Genomic DNA, 24375 nt, shown 5'->3' on the forward strand with positions numbered 1-24375 from the left:
GATTAATGAGACCCAAATAGAATTTGAGGACTGAAAGGACGCATTTTTTTAGTTCGAGTACCGGGATGACACATCTCTACAAGTTTAAGGACCGGCCATTAACTTTACTCTAGAAAAATTGTAAGTTTGGTTGAAACAACCATGAAGCCAATCTCTATCTATATCTCCCTTAAAACTGCCACGAAATATCCTCTATTTTCACCCATTTGAATAAGCAAAAAGTCAAAAACCAGAAGCAAGGTCCACGGTTCTAAGAAAATTGTACTACGTAAAAACAGTTATCTAGAAAAGCAACCTCAAGTTCCACCTATTTTGTTGTTGTTTTGACTTTTATGAGCAGAATTATTGAGAAGCCGGACCTAACACAAACCTAGCAGCTAAGGTGTGTTTGGCTCGAGTGCAAAGTTAGATGGGACGTGACCATCTACGGATTTCGAGGCATTATGACAATCACTAATAATTAAAAAAGCAATCTCTATCTTGTCATCATCATAATTATTAAGTAATAATATAACATACTAGTAATCTTTAATTTATTTATTAATAATAAAGATTAAAAACTATGAACAACTTTTTCTAGCAAATTTTTTATAGACAAATTTATTCATTATCTACAGAGAATATTCCCTTACGGCGAATATCTATGTTTAAGTCGTCCACCAAACAAAGCGAGCAAACACTGCTCATGCATAGATTGTCATCTCTCCGTCTAGAGATATCTACCACTCTAAGAGCAAAAGCCTAAGATCTAAAATCCATTTTTAATAAAATTTTTAATTTTATACAGCATAAGATAAAATTATAGGCCGTACTAGAGAACGGCTCGATGCTTCGATGGCCTAGTTGCAAGTAACCAACCGCCGATGGTGTCCGAGTTTGTCCTTGACACTGCACGTCGCCACTCCATTGCTTCTACAACGCGAGATGTCACTTTTATATATTTGTGTGTTGAATTCGCGCGCCTTATTTTAAGACCAAACCAGTCAAATTCCACTCTATTTTTTTTTCAAACTTTTTATTCATCATCGCAATGACGTGGTTGACAAACAAAAAATGCAACACTAGTAGCAACAGCCTCGTAGCGGTAGTGGCAGTCGAAAAGCACCCATCATTATCAACGCGCGTTTAATCACGCAGCAGTGCGTGTGCGTGTCACGGTAGCCAGCGGGGAGGAGCATAGGAACAATCACGCCGCGGCGGCGTCCTTCGTCTCCTCCTTGACGGCGGCGTTCTTCATCTCCTCCTTGATGGCGGTGGCCAGCTGGTCGTAGGCCTCCTCCCACGCCGCCTTCATCTCCGGCGTCCACATGTCCGGGACCGCGTCCCTGATGGTTATTAGAGGAAGGCCAACAGGCTTGTACTACTTGAAATTGATTTACAGGAGGGATTACATATATATAGGGAGTACAGGAAAGCCCAAAGGGCCAAGCCAGCCTGGGAGGCTGCGCATACAGCTAGGGGACTAGGGGTAATTAGCACAAGAACCTAGGACTAATAAAAGACCAGCAATGATTAACACAAGTACCAAGGAGATATTCTAACACCCCCGCAGTCGGAACGTCGGTAGAACGAACGTTCAGGCTGGAGCGAAAGTCCATAAAAACAGAGGAGGGAAGCCCCTTGGTGAAGATATCGGCGAACTGCGACGTGGTTGGAACATGAAGAACACGGACGGCTCCAATGGCGACCCGTTCCCGGACGAAGTGGAGGTCGATTTCCACGTGCTTGGTTCGCTGATGCTGAACAGGGTTGGTGGAGAGGTAGACGGCGCTGACGTTGTCGCAGTAGACGAGGCAGGCAGACTCCAGAGGGTGATGAAGTTCCTGGAGAAGCTGCCGTAACCAGGAGGCTTCAGCGACACCGTTGGCAACGGCACGGTATTCCGCCTCGGCGCTGGACCGAGAAACGGTGGGCTGGCGCTTGGACGACCAGGAAACAAGACTGCCTCCAAGAAAGACAGCGTAGCCTGAGGTGGAGCGGCGGGTGTCGGGGCAGCCGGCCCAATCAGCGTCGGTGTACACGACTAGCTGTGTTGGAGTAGATCTGGGAATAACCAGGCCATGGCTGAGAGTGCCCTGGAGGTAGCGAAGAATGCGCTTGGCAGCCACTAGATGAACTTCCCGAGGATCATGCATGTGGAGGCAAACTTGCTGTACTGCGTATGCAATGTCAGGTCGAGTGAAGGTCAGGTACTGAAGAGCTCCCACAAGGCTGCGGTAGTCTGTAGGGTCGGTAACAGGAGGACCAGCATCTGCAGGCACTTTAGCACATGTGTCAACAGGGGTAGAGCAAGGTTTGCAATCGCTCATGCCATGTCGGGCAAGAATGTCCAGAGTGTACTGTCGTTGTGAGAGAAAGAGAGCATCCCTGTGTCGCTGAACTGCCATGCCGAGGAAGTGGTGCAGGGGACCGAGATCTTTCATGGCAAACTCCTTTTTCAGGGCATCAATCACACGGTTGAGGAGCTGCTCAGAGGAGGCAGTGAGGACAATATCGTCCACATACAGAAGCAAGTAGACAGTCTCGGTGCCACGTCGATATATGAACAGAGATGTGTCTGTCTTGGCTTCAGTGAACCCCAGTGATAGCAGAAATGAAGCAAACCGGCTGTGCCATGCGCGCGGTGCCTGCTTTAAGCCGTATAGGGATTTGTTGAGCTTGCAGACGTGTCCAGAAAGGGCAGGATTAGTAAAGCCAGTGGGCTGAGAGCAGTAAACTGTTTCTGACAAAGTCCCATGGAGGAAGGCGTTCTTCACATCAAGTTGATGGATGGGCCAATCCCGAGAGTGAGCCAAAGTGAGGACAGTACGAACTATAGCCGGCTTGACGACGGGACTGAAAGTCTCATCGTAATCCACTCCGGGGCGTTGTGTGAACCCACGGAGCACCCAACGAGCCTTGTATCTGTCCAAGGTGCCATCTGCATGAAACTTGTGTTTGAAGATCCATTTCCCGATGACGACATTAGCCTTGGCAGGCCGAGGTACTAAATCCCAAGTATGGTTGTCCAGGAGAGCGGCAAATTCTTCTTCCATGGCCCGACGCCAATGAGGATTGGCAAGAGCATCCCGATAGGACCACGGCAGAGGGGACAGAGCCTCGGTGTGTAGAGCAAGGCGAGGCTGTCGATACCCAGACTTCGCGCGGGTCGCCATGCCATGAGAGTTGGCGATGGGCGGGATGGAGACAGCTCCTGTTGGCAGTGCAGGGCCACTCTTGACATAGCGCGGTGGAGAGGGAACCATGCTGGAGCGTCGAGGAGGAGCCCCAGCCCCGGAGGGGGACTCGGGTGGCGTGCTGGATGTAGGAGCACGTCGATTGTAGACATGGATGACGGGTGGCTTGCTGAAGGGTGGAGCCGGGGGCGCCTGCACAGGGGGCGCCATGGGCGCCTGTACAGGGGGCACAGTGGGCGCCTGTACAGAGGGCGCTGGTGCTGTTGACGCCTGTACAGCAGGCGCCGATGAAGGGGGCGCCGTGGGCGCCGGTACAGGAGATGGCGTGGGCGTGGTGAAACCGGGTGGGGGTGATCTAGACACCGGTGTGCCCAATCTGGACACCGACAGAGAGGGGGCACGCAGTGGTGCAAGCGTTGGTATGGTGCCAGTAGCTCCAGGGAGACCTGCAAGAGGAACAGGGACTGATGGAAAATCATCATCAGTTAGAAAATCCAGTTCATGTGTAGGTGGCGAGGGCCGGTGAAGGGAGAAAGGAAATGTTGTTTCGTTGAAAACAACGTGGCGAGAAATGATGACCCGGTTGGTAGTGAGGTCGAGGCACCTGTACCCCTTGTGATCAGGAGAGTAGCCAATGAAAGCGCATAAGGAAGAGCGCGGGACAAGTTTGTGAGGGGCAGTGGCGGTGAGATTGGGGTAGCAGGTGCATCCGAAGGTTCGGAGGTCGTGATAGGATGGATGAGTGCCATAGAGCGCGAAGAAAGGAGTGCTCATGTTCAGCGTTGTGGTGGGGAGGCGATTTATGAGGTGGGTGGCAGTAGCAAGAGCATCAGCCCAGTAAGACGAGGGCATGGAGGCTTGGAAGAGCAGCGTGCGAGTGACATTGTTGGTGGTGCGAAGCATGCGTTCGGCTTTGCCATTTTGCTGCGAGGTGTAGGGGCATGACATGCGGAGAGAAACACCTTTGGCAAGGAAGAAAGCACGAGAGGCAGCGTTGTCAAATTCACGACCGTTATCACATTGCACGGACTTGATGATACAGCCAAACTGAGTGTGCACAGAGGCAAAGAAGTTGGAGAGGACAGTGAAGGTGTCAGACTTTAGGCGAAGAGGAAAAGTCCAAAGAAAATGAGAGCAATCATCGATAATAACGAGATAATATTTAAATCCGGATACACTGATAATAGGTGACGTCCACAAATCACAATGTATTAGATCGAAATTTTTTGATGCTCTAGACAAGGAACTAGTGAAAGGCAAGCGAACATGGCGCCCAAGTTGGCAGGCATGGCAGAGGGAGTCATCTTCAGACTTGCTGTAGATAATTGAAGAGGACTGGGCGAGGTTCTGAAGAACAGCCTTGCCGGGGTGGCCGAGGTGACGATGCCAGGTAGTTGGAGAAGGAGTGGCCACAAGAGCACAAGGGCCAGAAGGCGATGACGGGAGCTGCAAGGTGTAGAGGGGCCCTGAGCTGTTACATCAAAGGAGGGTGTTCCTGGTACGAAGATCCTTCACAGAAACACCCAGAGGGTCAAACTCCACAGAAACAGAATTATCAGTGGTGAATTTGCGAACGGAAAGGAGGTTTTTAATAATGTCAGGAGCTATGAGGACATTGTTGAGATGGAAAGGGCCAGGAAGAGTGGAGTATCCGGTGCCAACAACCGGGAGAGTGGCGCCATTTCCCACAACAATGGAGGAAGGAAAGGAGGAGGATGGAGATGCGGTAATCATACCAGGGTTGGAGGCGATGTGAGACGAAGCACCCGAGTCGATCACCCAGTCCGATGAGTTCGGTGGCGGGGTGAGGGTGACGGTGCTGAAGGCGTTGGCGAGGGACTGAGGGTCCCAAGGGGACCATGCAGGGGGCGTCGGGGGTGCAGCAGGCGTCCAGGCAGGAAGAGGCGCCTGAGGGGGCACCTGGTGGTAGTAGCCTGGAGGCACGCCGGCTGCCAGCACGTGCTGCTGCATCTGCACGTGCTGCTGTACCTACTGTGAGGAGCTAGGGCGAGGTGGAGGACCGCGAGAGCCACCAGGCGTGGACCCGGGCCACATGTGGATGGACCCGGTCCACGGGTTGAAGACAGAAGGCCACTGCGAACCACCAGGTGAGCCGCTGTTCGAGCCGCCTTGGCCACGGCCGCCACGACGACGTCGGCCACGGCCACTGCCACTGCCAGCCGAGCCCCCCCCGGTGTTCTGTGGAGAACGTGGGGGTGCAGGTCCGGAGGCTGGCTGTGATGCAGGCGGCTTGCTGGACGTAGAAGTAACGAGTGCCGATGGAGGTGTAGAAGGCGCCATGTTCAGCTCAGCCAGGCGCAGGTCGGCGTAGACGTCCGCGAAGGAGGGGAACGGCTTTTGGCGCGTGATGAACTGCGCCATGAACTGGAAGCGTTCGTTGAGGCCTCGCAGTATGTTCAGCACCAGAGTACGGTCATGAACAGGCTCACCCAAATCAGCCAGTGCATCAGCCATGCCCTTCATCTTGCGGCAGTAATCGTCAATGGAGAGAGCGCCCTGGGAGAGGGTGCGAAACTCAGCATCGAGAAGCATGGCGCGGGACTCACGGTTGTTGAGGAACTGCTGTTCAATGCCGAGCCATGCTGCCCGGGCAGAGATGCCGTCGCGCTCGTGGATGACGTCCAGAAGGTCGGAGGAGATGGTGTTGAAGAGCCAGGAGACGACAACACAGTCCATCCTGGACCATGCCGGGTCGTCGAAGCGAGAGACGTCACTGAGGACGTGGTCCTTCAACTCGAATCGGCCGAGGATGAGGAGGACGTAGCCGCGCCACTTGCTGTAGTTGGATGACTGAAGATCAAGAATGATTGGAATCAGGTTCTTGATGTTCTGGATGGCAGCGGCTTGGCTGTGTAGATGAGCAACAGCCGCGGCTTCAGAGATGATGGAGCGGTCGTCGTCGTCGTGGGAGTCATCATCGCGGGGAGACTCAGCACGAAGGCGGTCCCTGAGAGCAGCAGCTTGCTGTTCCAGGGCGTCGGCCTGCGCTCGCTCCTGCTCGAGGGCGGTAGCGGCGACGCGAACGCGCTCCTGGGCGGCAGCGGCGGACTTAAGGAGTTCAGCCTCGGTCTGGAGCTGTGTGCTGCGCTCGGTGTTGGAGGAGCGCAGGGAGGCGGCCTCATCCTCCAGCGTCTTGGCGGCAGCGAGGGCCTCGTCACGGAGCTTGGCCGCGGTGACAACGGCCGAGGCTCCGGAGGAGGAGGTGCCGGAGGGAGCCATGGACGCGAGGGAAGGGCGCGCGCGCGGCCAGGGAGGCGTGCAGTCGCGACGCGAGGAGAAGGGGCGCGCGCGGCCAGGGAGGCGCGCAGCGCGAGAGGTCGGGCGCGGCTCGAGACGAGCACGCACGCCGAGGGGTGCGGAAGCGGGTTTAGAGGTCCAGGATTAAGCTGATACCATATTAGAGGAAGGCCAACAGGCTTGTACTACTTGAAATTGATTTACAGGAGGGATTACATATATACGGCGTGTTCGCTGGTTGGTTTCTGGGCTGGTTTGGGCTGGCTGGTGCTGGTTTGTTGTGAGAGAAAAACACTGTTGACTGGTTGAATAAGTCTGGCTGAAACCAACAAGCGAACAGGGTGATATATAGGGAGTACAGGAAAGCCCAAATGGCCAAGCCAGCCTGGGAGGCTGCGCATACAGCTAGGGGACTAGGGGTAATTAGCACAAGAACCTAGGACTAATAAAAGACCAGCAATGATTAACACAAGTACCAAGGAGATATTCTAACAATGGTGTCCAGCAGCGCCGTCCTGACGACCTCGAAATGCGCGTCGGCGACGCCCGCCTTGACGTGCGTGGCGCCCAGCCGCTTCAGGGTGGCCTCCCTCACCTTCACGTCGCCGGTGCTCCTCAGCTGCGTCGCGGATTCGCAAGCCTGGAAACCAAAGCAAAGCAGCAGGAGGAGATGAGGATAGCTAGAAACATGTGCGTACAGACCGGCAGACCAGCTAGGAGATCGAGATGGCTGACCATGACGAAGACGGTGACGGCGTGGGCCGTTCTCCAAGGGCGCGTCGCCGGCGTCGTCGCGCAGGAAGGAGAACATCTGCTTGGCGCCCGGCGCGATCTCAAAGATCCTTTTTTTTTACATGACACGAAACAAAATGATGGTTTCAGAGTAAACACCTGTCATTAGCCACGGAAACAGATTGCATGCAAATGTACTGTCACCACTCGTCACACCTGACGAAGAACTTAAGAGCAATTGACTCGGAGTCGTTCTTCATGGCTTTCCATGAACGGAGGACAAGCTCTTCCTGTGCATCACTGAACCCCATTCTTACCTACTGTTCGGCAAGGAGATTTTTTGTTCTCTGTGTGATGCTACTCTGGTGCGAGATCTGATCGTTGTTTATATAGGCAACCAGGGTGAGTGACCCTCTGGTTGAGGGAGAAACTAGAGGGCGTGCTTTGTTTTTTCGGAGAGGTGCGTGGCTCTTGATTGTGCGAACGGGGCAGAGGCATCTTCTGGTTCCAAAAACTAAGATATCGTGCTGATTCCCAGGATTGGGGGTGAATGGTGATATCGTCCGTCGATGACTCTTGACTCCATGCGCTGGCCACGTCGTGGAAGATTTTACATCGTTTCCACTACTTTTTTGTTGTTGTTTATAATATGAATATGCACATCGTTTCCACTTCCTTTTTTTTTACCATGAATAGAACTTCTAGAATTGCATTCTTGACGGAGGTACTTCCTCTGTATAAAAAGAACGAAAATTCTTTCAAAGTCTCTCCAGTAAATTTAAGGGGTGTTTGGGAGCTCCGCTCCCATTTTTTAACTCCTCACCACCAACTCCACTATGGAGCAGCTCCACCGTGGAGTTTGTGGAGCAAGTGGTACCGTTTGGCACGCAGCCTAGCTCCAACTCCAGGAATAAGTTATTTCCCTGCAAATGGTCTATTATGCCCCTGATTTTATGTTTGTCGTATGTTTTTATGTCTGCGGGGCATATATATATATATAAGTGAATATTTATTGCCAAATGAATTCCGATGTAAAATATAAGAAATTGCACTTTTACGTACTGTATGCTGCAATGTCATTTTCGGCTAGAATCTAGAGAACGCAGCCATTTTGGATGGATTGGTAATCTTCAAGATCAAATCAAATGCCTCTACTCCAAGTCTCCAACTCTAACCGAGTGATTAGTTGCCTCGTTGTCAGCTGTAGAAGGTGACCGGGTTTGGGGACATGTTCTAGTGCTATGGGCTCCTGATTCCTGAGGCCTGCACCGCATTGGATGTTTATGCGTGTTCTCATGGTTGTAACAGGGCAACCGAGGGGGCGGTGGAAGACAAGAGCCTGAATCGACCTGGAGGTGACTGCGTTGTTGCCTAGCGTGCATCTGGAGCAGTGGCAGAGAAGGAAGCGTCGCAGGTGGAGAAAAGAAAAAAAAATCAGGTGTTCAGGAAAAACATACCGGTACAAGTCATTGATGAGTGGCAAAGTGGGTAATTACACCTCAACTCCATGTGAAAGTACAAAACTCTAAAACTGAGTATCTTTTGACGCGCCCCAGATAAACGTGAAGTTGGTCTCTAACTCCACCTTTTTTTTAGCGAAGTTCTTGGAGTTGAAGGTGTTGGGCAGCGAAGAGCTGAAGCGGAGTTAAAAAAGCTGGAGTGGAACTAAAAAAAACTGGAGCGGAGCCATCCCAAATACCTCCTGTTAAGAAAAGGGCGGCAAAGTTACAGCAAAGTTAACCAGAGCTAACAACCGAACACACGAGGGTGGAACACAAAAGGCCAACTAAGGTACAGGAACTGTTGCAGAGCAACAAGAAAGCCTAGAAGGCTAAAGGAGGGAAGAGGTGACAGATTACAATCCATGACACTATTTCTGAGCAGGCTTGATTCCGATCAGGTCAAGTGTAACCTCAGCCCCGAAGGTTGCTTTCCAATCAGCCACGTTAAGTCAAGCAATTCCAAGTTTAACTAAATTTATAGCGATAGTATCAACATTTGTATCTTAGATTTATTATAAAAATGTTATATGATTAGCCTAATGATATTTATTGCATAGTACTTGTACTTCTTTTATATATGATTAAAAGGCATGATTGTTTGACTTCTCAAAAAATAAGTTTTTTATTCTTTTTTGGATAGAGAAAGTACTATAGACTATAGTATAACAAGTACTACCTCTGTCCATAAAATAATGTAATTCTAGGTGCATTTTAGTTAAAGTGTCTAAAGTTTGACCAAATATATAGGTAACATATTATTGTTTATGATGTCAAATGAGTATATTATGAAAGTATATCTCACGATAAACCTAATGATATTTATTTGATACATAAATTTTGATGTTTTTTCTATATATAGTTAGTCAAACTTAAGACACTTTAATATGCAACAATGTTAGAATTGTATTCTTTTCTGGACGGAAAGAGCAATAATGACTATCCTAGATGAAATTGAACTAATTTCTATGAAATTCTTATAGGATTTCTATAAAATTCTTACATTCCAAACAGACTCTGAACGTGACAAAAGCCTAGCCATGTTGGAACTATATATGTTATCCTAGCTTTGGGGAACTTCCGAGTGACGAAACAAATCCCGGATACGTGAAAAAAATACAGGGGAAATGATCAATCATGCCTCCAGGCATCCATGGACACGGGGAGCTTGTTAAAAATCGCCACGAGAAACACCAAAGATAGCTCAGGCCATATTTGCTTGAACTTATCAGTCATGGTATAGTATTTTTTTTTTCTCATAACACATTAGCGAATCGTGCTTTTCAGCCTAACTTTTCAGTGAAGCGAACAGGGCCTCAAACATGCTAATATATTCTTTACTCTCTTTTTTTTAAAAAAAAGAAATAAGTAGGCTAATATTTCTTAGGTCCAATGATAAGCTCGCTAGCATTATGTCACGGCAACAACAGCGACCTGAGTGTGAGGTGCTCAACAACGTAACGGCAAAGACGCGACCCTGAACAGAAGCAGTACCTGAGGAAGAACTCGGGGTGTTTAGTTCCACCAAAATCCAAACTTTGACACTATGTAAAAAGAAGATTCTCCGTCATATTAAATTTGCGGTACATATATGGAGTACTAAATGTTGACGAAATCAAAAACTAATTGCATAGTTTGGTTGTACTTTGCGAGACGAACGTTTTGAGCCTAATTAGTCAACGATTGGACAATTATTACTAAATACGAACGAAATGATACAGCGCGCTACAGTGCACTACAGTGACTTTGCCGCCGCCGATTCGGACAGACTAAACGAGGGCTCGAGTGCAAACGACGCCGACTCGCCCTTCATGGTGTTCCACGCGTTCAGCACGAGCGCCTCTTTCTCCTCGCCAAAGGCTGCGGCGGCGGCAGTCGCCTGCGACTCCGATGATGACCCGCTTGGGTTGGCATCTTTCGTCATCCCTGCAGCTTCCATGTTCGCTGCCTGCTGCTCGTGCCCTGTCAGCACTTGAGCAGCGAGGCCCAGGAATAGCATGATGTGTTTGAAGAAGGTGCGTGTGGCTGCCTTGCGTGTTCTATTCGGCTAGTATTAAAGCCGACGAATAAGCTGACTGTAGATTAGCTGATAAATCGGTTGATAAGTTTAAGCGGCTAACGACCAGCACTTGAGATTGGCATGGCACGAGCTGACGAGCGGATGAGAACGAGCCCATGGATAGCCACATAGCGCACTGCCACGCGAATTTTTTACAATTTAGCCTTTTTTGAAAATTTCTCATAAATAGACTCCTGGCGAAAAAAATACAGAAAATGAACCTTTAGCCCGGCGCCATTGATGTTGGCGCCGAGCTAACACGTCTCGGCACCAGCGTCCCTGGCGCCGAGGTCCTGGGCTCGGTGGATGACATGGCAGGGAGCTCGACGCCGTAGATCTTGGCGCCTACCTATGCCCCGCGCCTCTCTTCCTCTCCCTCTCTCACCCAGGCAGAGCCGAGCCGAGGTTCGTCGCCGCCGCTGCCGTCCGCGCCCGCGCCAGCGCCCGCCGCCTCCACTGGCCGCCACCGCCCGAGGCCGCCTAGCGCCACAGCGGCCACCCCGAGGCCGTCCCGCGCCTCGCCGCCGCCACGCCACGGCCATTGCCCCTCCGCCCGCGCCTTGGTCCCCTCGCCAGTTCCTGCTCCCGCGCCGCGCCCTCTCGTCGCCTTGGCCTCGCCCTACCTTGCCGGCCTCGGCCTCGGCCGCGGCCGCTGTGCCTCCCGCGCCCGTCGAGCCGGATTCGCCGCGCGGAGCCCCGGGCATCCCACGCCCGCCGCGCGCCACCGTTGTCGTCAGTCGCGCCACCGTCGACCCCGCCACCTGCAGCGGCCGGTCCTGCCACCGCCGGCCCGGATCATCGACCTGACCCACTCCCTTCGTCCGCTGCGACTCCGTCGACGTCCGCGGATCAGTCATTGGAAAGGTAAAAATTATAAATATGCAATGTACCTACTTAGTTGGCATTTGTTATTTACTAGTTAATATGATGACTCAGGTAGTTGATTTAGTTAGTGATCTAGTGAGATATATATGTCAATAGATAGAAACATAGATATATAGGTACATAGATATAGTTAGATAGCTACTTAGATATGTAGTTACATATTTAGTTAACTATATATGATCTAGCTATTTAATGAGTACACTATATATATACGTAGTTATTATCTTATTTACTTAGTTTGTAGTTAGAAAGTACTTGTTAGGTACTATCTATCGTCTAATTTGGACTAAATGACATGTGTTTCATTACGTGTTTGAACTAGATGGACAACCTAGTTACCATATATCATGGAGGCACTATTGAAAATGATCGCTATGGATACGTTGAGTTCGTTGACATGCAAAGTGTGCCTGTGTTATTCAATGATAGGTCTTCATTTATTGAGATGGTTGCAAGGGCTCAGGAGGAGCTGCATTGCCTTAGAGACGATGGCATTGCAGTTGATGGTGTACTGCACCTAGGTTCTCCTCCCAACATATTCAGGCGAATGATCTCAATTGGTTGTGCGGATCAGTGGGAGAACTATGTGAGATCGGCTATGAAGAGCCAGCTGCAATGTTTGGACGTGGTTGTCCGTCGGGTGTTAGTTGATCCAATCCCTCATGGGTTTACCCCAGCAATGGATCATCAGGCACACATCGACCCTCCCATTCTAGAACCTTATCTGCATATGGAGATTGCACCTATGGTTCCCGATGTTCAATCTGCCCCTAATGTGGTAGTTGGAGATGGTTGTCGGACTCATGTTTCCATGGCAGATCCTCCTCATGAGATCCCTTTGACACAGAATCATTCGAGTAAGTGTCTTAACCGTATGGTTTTTGGGAGCTTACCTCGTTCCTTATATCTATTTCTTTCATTCTTTCCTCATTTCTCTACTGATGTTGTAGGAGATATTCCTGAGAATATGGATGTGCCCCCTGTTGCTGCGCAAATGCACTTTGAAGATGGATTCCATGGCTCCAATAGTGTTGAAATTATGCATAATTCAGAGCCATATGAGATGGCTAGGGCTCTTGATTCTGATGATAATCGCCTTATTGGAGAGCTGACGGAGAGTGATGTTGAGATGATGAGGCATATCTTTTCTGGCCACCATGATCCTAAAGTTCATGAGTTCAGCGATCTTGCTCATTCCAATTAGGCGTTTGTAGAAGGACGTGATGATGAGCTCCTAGAAGCTCCTGAGGCCAGTCCTAATATGGTAATTGAGAATGGGAGGGTGTTTAATGACCTCCCTGCTTTGAAGAGGTGGTTATAGGCTTTTGCTATGATACGAAAGAGGCCTTACAGGGTATTGCATTCATATGTGGAGCGTCGTTACACAGTTGTGTGTGACAAGGAACGCTACACATGGAGGGTTTATGCAAGGAAGCAATAGGTAACCAGAAAATAAAAGATCACAAAAGTTGTCGGGCCATATAATTGTGCTGACCATGAGCTAACACTGAGGCATCGGCAGTTGACATCTACCCTCATTGCCAAGCGGTTGATGGAAATTTTACAGGGAGAACCCAACATGAAGGTGAGGACAATTATCAGGACCGTTGAGATGTTGTATGGAGGATATGTGATAACTTATGGTAAAGCATGGAGGGCTAAGCAGCGAGCATGGAAGATGATATATGAGGACTAGGAGGATGGGTATGAGCAGCTGCCAGTTCTTTTCAATGCAATCAAAGCGGTGAATCCAGGCATGCATTATGAGTACATCCCAAAACCTAATGTATGGAAGGATGGGAGGCAGATATTCTTCTGTGCCTTCTAGTGCTTCCCTCAGTGTGTCGAGGTCTTTAGGCACTGTTGTCCTGTCTTCTCCATTGATGGTACGTTCTTAATTGGCAAATACCAGTGCACACTTCTTATAGCCATATCCTGTGATGTGAATAATAAGTTGGTTCTTTTGGCATTTGCTTTGGTTGAGAAGGAGAACAATGACAGTTGGGGATGGTTCTTGAGGCTAGTCTGGATACATATGGTTGGGCCTGGCAGGGAGATTGGCGTCATATCTGATAGGCATCAGGGTATACTTAATGCCGTGCGAGAGTAGATAGAGGGGTATGCACCTTTGCACCATCGTTGTTGTACTCGGCACCTTGCCGAGAATCTACTCTGAAAGAATGGTGTCAAGGGTAACTTTGATCTGTTCCAGGAGGCTGCTTGACAGCTTAAGGACAAGTACTTTAAGGAAAAGTTGGAGCAGGTCAGAACCGCATCAAATGCAAAAGGTAGACAATGGCTCACAGGTTTGATGAGGGATTTGGAGAAATAGACAAGAGCTCACGACGCCGGTGGATGGAGGTATGAGTTTCAGTGCAGCAACATGGTAGAGTCATTCAATAAGTTGCTATTGGGGATACATGGTATGCCTGTGAATGCAATCATTCAATTCACCTTCTATAAGCTTGTTGCCTAGTTCAACGATAGACACGCCCATGCATTATAGTTGCGGAGTGATGGAGAGATATGGGCTCTGAAACCAAAGGCACACCTAGAGAAGGCAAGAAAAAGGGCTAGCACACATGAGGTTACATGCTTTGACCATGCCATAGGGACTTATCAGGCCGAGCATAGGGGTGGTACAACGTCCGACGGCGAGGTTCAAGAGTCGAGGATATATGTGGTTGTCCTCCAAGATTTCAAGTGCACTTGTAGTAAACCAAGGCAGTACCACTTTCTATGTTCTTATTTGGTGGCAGCAGTTAGGCATCGCAACTATAATATCGAGAGGAGGATACCTCACGAGTTCAGTGTCGACACGTTTGTGCACACATGGAGCCCCCGCTTCATGCCTTTCTGGGACCTTGGAGAGTGACCTCCATATGATGGGCCAAAGTACATTGCGGATCCAGCTTACCATTAGAACAAGCGTGGATCAAGGCAGAGGACGAGGCACATGATGGTTATGGATCAGATACCTAGAAGAACGAGGCGTGGGAGAGGAACTCCATTTGTTACTGACCCCGAGCAGTACGAGTGCGGTAAGTGCGGTAGACTTGGTCACAATTCATGAAGTTGCCATTGGCAGATTAGTAAGGTGCGAGTATTGGTTTATTTTATTATTTTATATTTGTCGTCTTCATTTAATTAATTATGCATGTCTCTTTTTATGCTTGTATTTGTGTCAATTACTTATACATTTCTAAGTTCATGTTTCATTGTATATTGAAATTCGAATTCATTCACTTTTTTGTAGGATGGAGCAATCCCACCTGCTTGACCCGACGTACGAGGTGACCCACCGAGGACGTCTCATAGCGCTGGGGCATATAATAATCTATAAGTTTTGTTTAAAATTTGTTGAGCGTATATGTGTTCGTGAAGTAACAGGAGACTATTTTATTCGATGTAGGACCTTCCGCTCCTTCGTCCTAGAACCCACAGTGGGTTCTTGGACATGCGGTACGACGACAGGTACACTCATTTCCTACAAAAAGCTAGCCTGGATGTCATCTCTTTTTAGGTTCATCGTGGGTTGCCCAAGTTTAACTCAGCGGCCATAACTGCGTTGGTTGACAGGTATTAAATTGAATCATTGCCTCCATTCATGGCTATTTGTTCATGCGATTGATTTTTTGACAATTAATATTGCTTTGTCTTAAATATAGGTGGCGGCCAAAGACTCACAGCTTCCACCTACCTTTTGGGGAGATGACAGTCATGCTCCAGGACTATCAGAAGATGCTAGGGCTAAGGATTCATGGCAACCCAGTCACCGGGCAATGCAGGTTAGAGGGCTAGAGAGCACGAGTTGAGGCCTTCCTTAGGTGTGAGCTTGACGAGCAAGTGGCTCACACTTCTGGAGTTCCCATCTCCTAGCTACGGGAAGAGTTTGCACAGTGCCCCAAGGAGGCAGATGAGGAGACAGTTGGGTACTACTACAGGGCATGGATCCTACACCTGTTTGCCTATGTTCTCTTCTCCGACGCCATGGGTGATAGTGCATCCTGGATGTGGATCCACTGCCTCAGTGACTGGGACCAGGCGGGTCACTACAGCTGGGGCTCTGCAGTCTTGTGTTTTCTATACCGACAACTGTGCGAGAGGTGTCGTCGATCTTCGTCCAACCCGTCACTTAGTGGATGCGTGTACCTATTACAGCTGTGGATGTGGGCTCGTCTTCTAGTTGGTTGTCCTGAGGTTTTGGCTCATCATGAGTGGTTCCAAGGTCAGCCTCCAAGACGACAGCCGACGTGGGCGTACCTTTGGGACTAGGCTAGGGTTCCATACATGAGGTTAGACTAGGCGTACATTGAGTTCAGCAACGAGCTAGACATGCTGACAGTGTCTAGTGTAAGTAAATTTTATTTCACATGCTGGTTTGAAAAGGATTAGTATACCATCTAACATCTTGTTTGCACATGTTGCAGGTAGAGTGGGAGCCGTATGGTAGAGAGGACGCACTTCCTTTTCAGTTGAGCAATGTTTGTGGGGCCGACAATGACTTCTATAGGATGAGGTGCCCTCTAATCTGCTTCTATGCTGTCGAGTTCCACCTGTCAGATAGGGTTGCACGTCAATTTGGAGTGAGACAGCTTTGGCCTACGGCTCTGTTCTTGACTGGCATTGACTTACACAAATAAGTGTTTTAATATTTCAAATGTCTCATGATGATGGTCCATTTCTATTAATATGGTGACATGTACATGGATTCAAGTAACGATGACATACGTGCAGGTTGGATCATCAGAGGAACAAGAAGATTTTTGACTGGGAGAGGCACCACTAGTCCTTCATTGAGGAATGGGAGGAGATGCACGACAACGTGGATGACAACAACGAGCCACACACGAACCATGAGTTCAGGTGGTACCAAGCTTGGTACCAGCGTATGACATGTTGCAGGCTGAGGGTATAGTGGACCGAAGCTGACTATGCCGACATCGAGTCCTCCGACGATGAAGACACGGCGTACGATTAGTCGACTCGTGCAGGAAGGCAGGTGGAGGCAGAACTAATCTTGGACAGAGTGGTAAGCCAATTGCCTTATTTTTGTACGTTAAGTTGCATAACAATACATTAGGCGTTCTTGGACCGACATTAGGAGTTATCTATTGTAGTTAGTGCCACCTACGAGCCGTATCACCCTTATAATACGTTAGATTCTTGTACAAAAGAAAACAAAACCTATTACTATCTGTTCAGAAGTATTATTACTGAGAACTTTGTCGCAGGGCAATACACTCAAATGCTCAGTTGAAGAGATCGAGCGTGTTCGACCGAGAGTCAATGACGACTACATACTTGGCTTCCTGGACGTAAGATTAAAATTTTTCTTTCAAACATATCATTAATATGTTAGATTCTTTCAGTTAACATAGTTTTGTACAACAGAGGCTGTCATGTCGTCTACGCCGTGCGGCTGGTTGTTGTGGTTGCAGGATAGACATGACGCAAGACGTGTACGTTCCTTCCATAGACAGAGGAAGCTTGGGTCCCTCTAGTCAAGCAGCTATAGAGAATAGGGACAAGGACGAGGAAGACGACGATGATGACATGGACAAGAGGCACGAGGAGCTTGGCCCCTCTCAACTCCATGATGCTCCCTCGACTCATCCTACACCGCCTCTAGGCACTAGGCGACACCGTCCGTGTGACCCTTACACTCTAGGTATAAGCGCTCTCGGTCACAAGGGTAAGGGCAAGAGTAGGAGGCAGTGAGGGATGTGATAGTTGTTAGTATGCACTATTATGTATTTTATATTTATTTTTCTATAACTATTTGGGACTGTATGGATATTGTGGACTATTTGAAATGCACAGGACATATTATGTTGGTTGTGATGTTCGTTGTGGTTGCATTTTGCTCCTTCGATGATTAAATATTTGGAATATATAATTATGTCTCTGTTTGTAACTATGGATACTCCTAAAACAAGGGAAACTCTTGCGATTTTTTTTCATGAAACAATAATCATACTACATTGCTAAAAAGGCACAAATGTAGTACACAGATTAACTATAAATTTATTAGAAACTGTATAATCCAAACATATCGTGCATACGCTTTATAGATGAATGTAGGGTTACCAAGCAACAGTGAACGATTCTATGCTTTTCAGATAATAAAAATAGACTTTTTAGATACAGGGACAGCAATGATTTATCACATCACTGACAAGTACTAGCATGCAAGGAAGCACAACTCTACTCTATCTCCACCATCCATCTTATGACTGTTTGATCCAAGGGCTTAGGTGAAGAGGCACACGGATCGCTGACATGGCACACTGAGAGGCCTCCATTTCTCCTCTTAACCTATAAATAACTACTCACTCCCTCTCATTCACACACACAACAAGGAAGAAGAACACTCCTCAGCATTTTCTTTTGTTGCAGTACCAATGTCTGGAGGGTTGTCCAGAGGAAGAGAAAAGGGGAAGGGAACTACTTGGGGGTGGGAGGGTCCTCTTGGTCCTAATTTTTTTGAGGAAGCTCTTTATGAGAGGTTCCTAGTGGAGAGCAAAAGTGATTTTACCAAATAGGCACCACTGAGAGGATACGATGAAAGGAAAGAAGAGTGGCCAAAATGCATGCATGGTGAGGACTACCTAGTGTAGATGTTCACCGAGAGAATAGATGGAGGTCGTTGTTTCTTCAAATGCCCGCGAGCATGGGTAATTGCTATTACTATTTATTTTTTCAATATGTTTCTCTTGTATATAACTTACACGACATACTTATTGTAGTCTTCCTTGGCCGAAGAAAATTGTGAATTTAGTAGGTGGGTCGATCCTCAACCTATTTATCCATGTGCGGAGTACATGTACTACATACAGGACCGTATCTTCAATCTAGAAAGGAAAGTTAGCAGCGGTTTTAAGGATGACGGGCAGGACGACAACAACAATGGTGCCGATTCACAGGAGGCACTCTGTAATGATCCATATTGCACCTGCCCTAACCACAACAACAAGGGGCCTCCCCCATCACCCCCGCCACCACCACCAACAACAACGGGAGGCTACTATGGAGAAGGTGCAACACAATTTGCTATGTGCCCACACTACTAGGATGACTTTATCTTTTTCACATACCACATCTATGTGTTTGTTGTTTGGTTTAATTACCTAAGGCATGTTAGGTTTAGTCAAAGGAAACTCTGTACCCAGGTTCGGTACATGTAGTCACATGCCATTTCATGTGTTTCGTGTGTTGATTTATATAATGCCATACGTCGTTAGGTTTTTTTGCAGCAAGTGTTCACATTTCAATACGTTTGTATCATTAAGCGGAATATTAAGACCATAAATAATGAAAACAATCACATAATGAAAAGTTCAATACTATGCCACATTACACAACATATTAATACTAGAAGTACGTGCCGACAGTAGACATAGGGGCAAATGCACTTTCAACTCCTTAGTCTGAAACGTACTAAGTAAGCAACTCATCATCCGAGTACCAGTCCTCTACCATAACCCTGTTGCTGTGGCTAGGCTCACCTGCGTTGCTCTAACCTGCCTGTCGCCTGTAGTAAGCGGCCTTCGCTTCATCTACGGTCGCTGCGGCCTGAGTGAAGAACATGTCATCATACTCCTCCGCCTGTAAGCCCGCCTCTGCTAGAGCGATGAGCTCACTCAATTTGCCAGTGTCGTCCTCAGCCTCCTTCGCCTGCATGCCCACCTCTGCTAGAGCGATGAGCTTACTCACTCTGCCAGTGTCGTCCTTAGCCTCCTACGCCTGCATACCCGCCTCTGCTAGAGCAATGAGCTCACTCAGTCTGTCAGTGTTGTCCTCATCCTCACCCTCCTCATCAGACATCACAATCGGTGATTGAATGGTGCGACCAGCCCGTGATCTATGCTCATTTAACTTTTTTTCCTTATACATTGCACGAGCCACCTCTACGGCATGTTCCTCGCTGCAACCAATCCCTTCATGTATAAAATACAATCAGTTAGCAACGTGGTTATATTACATTTAAAATCAGGCAACGAAAAAAAGGCTTTCAAGCACTCACTGGCACATAATGTAGTAACATGCTCGTTCAAGACCTGCATCTGTACTCTTGTCTCCTCCCTTGCCTCATCCCTTGCCCTCTTCTCCTCTAACGTCATCCGCCTCTCCAATCCCCATTTGTTAAGTCCAACATCGATCGGGTTACAAATACCGCGCTGTCTAGTAAACTCACGCATCTTTTCTTTGTGATGTTTAACGAATAGGTTGACGTAGTTAGGTCCATATCCCCTCTTCCGTGCAATTAGTTGCCTCTTCTTTAGTTCATCCAAGAACTTAGCTTGACCATCATAACATTTCCACCTGCATTTTCTAGTGCTCTATTCAAAAGAAATATTATATCATATATGTCTTAGTAAAAGAAATAAAATACGATTTCATGTTTACCACAAAAATAACGAACCTCATCATACTCAATCATATGGCTACAATAATGGCCTATTCTAAGCTCCGGAGGGACTAGTCCATAGTTGGATTTAACACCATATTCGTACATGACAGGAGGGCTTTATAGATTACCCTTTCTTTCTTCTTTTCCTTAACCCTCCGTGGTTCTTCCGACCATTGGTTCTTAGAACCATACAACCATTCCTTGAAACGACACTTCGCCATTGAAAACACCTAAATAATGAGACATTAGTATATGAACACATATAGCTTAAGATTTGAACACATACACTTTGCACTTACTTCATGCTTGTTTGGATACATAAACTCCAATGTATTCTCAGGGTTTATCATAGCTCGATCTCCATAATCGTATAGAGAAGGTTTCTCGAGTCATTTAACTGCGGCTAGGTGCTTCTCCTTAGTCGTCATTGGCGGAGGGTTAGGGGGGGTGAAACCCACCGCTTGAAGTGCTCACGTGGATGTCTCCCTCTAAACCAATCGTTGAAAGGAGGTACCTAGGATCAAACTTATCTGCACCGTCGATCCACTAAAAGAAAAAGCACCTCTCATGGTCCTACACAACGAGATTCTAATAAAATATTAGTAGCATACTTACACAAGTAAAAAAAGGATAGTGGAAACAATTTCTTACATTAAAACGACTGCATGTGTAGAAGCAATGCGTCGCTGTGTCCGGATGTTTCGATTGAAAAACATGGGCCGAGAAACCACAGTCACAGTTAGGGACAAGGAGGTCAGGAGGGACGGGGGCATCTTTGCTAGACGCGTCGGGGTATAATTCTCGAGGACGACCCTGTTTTCGTCAAAACTCCTCCCGAAACATTTATTGCATCTAACAAAACGGATGTAATTTAACAAACATAAATCAAAACATCACAAATAAATGTCAAGGAGAACCATAACTACAATACAACCAATTTCGTTCTAAGAACCAAAAGCATTTAACATTAAACCATAAACCTAGGGTTTCCTATTTGATAGACAACAATGAACCAAAAGTGATGACGATTATTACTTTCAAAAATCCGGCTAATATATATACCGAATCGATGCGAAAAAGCTAGGAGGGAAGAGAGGATACCTTGCTCTCAAAGATCTACGGATCAAATCAAGGTTTTCAAGGTCCAATATGCCGATTCATGAAGTGGAGAGAGAAAAAACCCAAGAGGATGGAGAAAGAAGAGGAAGACGCTCGGGTAGGAAGGTTGGGCAAGGTTAAATGGCAGGGAGCTCGGCGCCAGTCACTCCGGCGCCGAGCTCGGCGCCATGTCATCCACCGAGCCCAGGACCTCGGCGCCAGGGACGTGTTAGCTTGGCGCCAGCATAAATGGCGCCGAGCTAAGGGTTTGGCGTCGAGCTAAGGGTCTATTTTCTGAATTCTTTCTGGCAGGGATCTATTTGTGAGAAATTTTAAAAAAAATGGCTAAATTATAAAAATTTCGGCACTGCCACAGCGCGACCGAAACAGACTATGCAGGTGCGGGTGCAGGTGGATGGGCCAGAACATAAAATGGGCTAAGCACGCTGGCTGGAGGCCCGTACAGACCCTTTCATCAGCCGGCGGCCCACGGTCTGGCTAGCTCTCTCTTCCGGCGACTGGTGGCCGCTTCTCCGGCTCTCCTGCGCTCTAGGGTTTCCTGGTCCTGGGAGGCGATCGGGCGTAGGTGCGTGCGATGGCGCTCACGAACTTCATCCTGACGGTGGTGGGGTTGGGCGCGGCGGTGATGCTGCTGCGGAAAGACGTCAGGCAGTCGGCCACCATCTTCCGCCGCAACGTGCGCCACATCCGCAACTGGCTCGAGGAGGAGTCCGCCGCCGCCGCCAAGTAGGCTCCTTTGTCTCCATGTCTTCTGTGCTCTCGCGTCTATCTATATAATAGTAGTCTCCGCGTCCCGTTCGTCGGCCATTGCGGCGGCTGATTTGGTGATTGGACCCGCCTGGACTGCATCTCTAGCTGCTACAAGTTATTCAGTGGTAAAAATGGTTACGGTGTACTAGTTTTAATTTAATCTGGTTTGGTGAGCTGCAATTGAGCCAAGGAGGACTGAAATTTTGGTGGTGCTTGGTTCACAGACCAAGGCCCAGTGATCCAAGAGTAGGATGGGCGAAACCTTTATTTCTTTTATTTATTTTGGTAGTGATATAGAGAGTTAGAGACTCATTTGCAATATTTGGTGTGATGGTGATGTACTGTGTAATGGCTTAACAGTGCAATGCGCAAATCAAAACAAGAGCTGAAGGATAATCTTCTGTGCATAAGAGATTGAAGGAATGGGAGGGAGGATAAGAAAAATTCAGATAAGATATACATGCATTGATGCATATAAGAACAGAATATGATATTATGCATTAAAAAAATTCTAAGCTATCAAAAGTCACACCAGCTGAGCGAAAATAAAAAAGAGGAATAAAATACCTTGAGTTGAAGAGTATGGGGAAAAAAGTGGATAGAGAATCCATACCTGAATTTAAATGAAAAGCCGAAAACGATTTTGATGGAAGAACAAATGAAGCGGCAGGTCTAGGTGTTGTGCTTGCCACTGGGAGGGTGTGCCAGCTGGGTATAGTGCTCATTGTAAGACCAGGATTGGCTCTTGAACTATTAGATTGATTAGAGATGGTGCAAGGTACACACATATATAGACAAGGATTCTTAGGACTGGTTTATAGAAATAGCACCCATCAAGGATATCCTTGCCTATCTCTAATCATATTGCCAAATATACAAGAGGGGCCAGGCCTATAGCCATCTGCCCAAAGGGCCCAACTGAGACAGCATATCATACATCTAACATTCAGCAATGGGAGGGTGGCCAGATCTGGATGTCTCGCGTTCCCTCCATTCTTTAGCAGGTGGATGAATCTCATTTAAGAGATTATATTGCTAGAGAGAGGTGAGATGTTTGCTGGTTTCATAACTAACATTCATAAAATCAACCAAGATGAGGCGGGGTGCAGAACACACCACAATTAGATGGGAAAATTCCTTGAATGCCTTCAAAACTTATAACAATCCCTTATGTGCCACTGGAACATAGTGTTTCCTTCAGTGCCACTATTTTCAAATTTTCCCTCCCTTCTATGCCATCTAAGCAGTTTCCATTAGTTAATTTATACTAGTTAGCATGCCATCGAAGCTGTGTGGACACCGGATGATGGCTCAGGAACATGCGCTGGGCATTTGGCCATACAGCTTTGGTTTTGGCCATGTCCATGAGCGGCACTGGGGCAGGACTGATGTAATTAGCTGAAGACGACTAGTACAAATTGTAATTAGCCAGTGTGTCGTGCTCATGGCACAGGGCCACACACCAACCCCAACGAGGACACAAGCATCGCACTTTGGCCATTTTACCATAAATTATTCGATGGCCTTATTTGCTCTGGAATTGAAAATTTACTGAGATGGACCATTGTTATTTGGATTCAGAAGAAGCAATCTACTATCACAATTTCGAATGAATTAATGAGTATGTGCTTATACATCAAAGTTTACAGTAGTCACATTGGTGCTTCAGCGTTACCATTTCTTGTTCTGTTCATGCACCTTTTGTTGTAGCCACTATAATGTTGTGTGTGTGTCTTGTCTCCTGCTTTGAAGCTCTGTTGAAACCACTATAAACATTTGAGCATCACATCACATTTGGTCCATAGTTCCAAACGGTCTCATGTATTTTCATGTTTCAAAATAGATCTACTGAACAATCTTCAGTGAAGGAGTTGGAGTCCCAAGCTGCCAAGAAAGATGCTGTGCCCGAGGACAAGCATTAGATGATCTTACACACTGTTACGCATAATGCATTGGCAGTGTGAGATCCAGGATTTTGAATTAGTCTTTGTAAATAAATGTTTTGTAGGACCTTTAACCCCAATGCGAATTTTACTGAATAATGGAAGATATCTTAGGTTCGAGGTTCTGAAATTGTAAAATGGGATCTTTGATCTTAATGAGATTTGTACCCAATGATGGTGGATGTCTGGACATCCTGTATACAGTACTATCTTTGTCAACACTTCCTGTACTTGAGATGAATTCTTACATGGAAAAATATGTCTTACAAATCATGAGGTGTCTTTTTTCTTTGAGCAAGGGTAACCCGGTATTTGATGACATAGTATTGATTGCATATATAATATATTTTTTTCGTGTCTTACAAATCACGAGGTGTTTTTTTTTGGAACAAGGGTTACCCAACTTTTATAGAAGGCATACAAAAGAGTACAAAACGAAAAAGGCTCAGCGTGCAGAGACCATTACATCAAACGGAGTCAAACAAACTCCCAGCCCAGAGAACTAGCAACACTAACAGCAAAACACTGAAAACTATCAGCG

General features: G+C 47.4%; 2 protein-coding genes and 1 pseudogene across 2 annotated transcripts; 1 reads left to right on the top strand and 2 right to left on the bottom strand.

Annotated features, from left to right (window-relative positions):
* Nucleotides 1-1100: 1100 nt before the first annotated feature.
* On the bottom strand, nt 1101-7509 carry LOC136513772 (anaerobic nitrite reductase NSHB5-like; annotated as a pseudogene).
* Nucleotides 3820-6896, bottom strand: LOC136513771 (uncharacterized). Its single transcript, XM_066507741.1, has one exon. It carries the CDS (start codon nt 6414-6416, stop codon nt 5166-5168), a length of 1251 nt encoding a protein of 416 aa, XP_066363838.1. The 5' UTR covers nt 6417-6896; the 3' UTR covers nt 3820-5165.
* A 14096-nt stretch (nt 7510-21605) lies between the features above and the next one.
* LOC136513886 (uncharacterized) lies at nt 21606-24040 on the top strand. Its single transcript, XM_066507864.1, has 2 exons — nt 21606-21867; nt 23735-24040. Exons 1-2 carry the CDS (start codon nt 21716-21718, stop codon nt 23811-23813), a joined length of 231 nt encoding a protein of 76 aa, XP_066363961.1. The 5' UTR covers nt 21606-21715; the 3' UTR covers nt 23814-24040.
* Nucleotides 24041-24375: the final 335 nt, after the last annotated feature.

This window comes from Miscanthus floridulus, chromosome 16 (genome assembly GCF_019320115.1).
Source record: "Miscanthus floridulus cultivar M001 chromosome 16, ASM1932011v1, whole genome shotgun sequence".
NCBI classification, from domain to species: Eukaryota; Viridiplantae; Streptophyta; class Magnoliopsida; order Poales; family Poaceae; genus Miscanthus; species Miscanthus floridulus.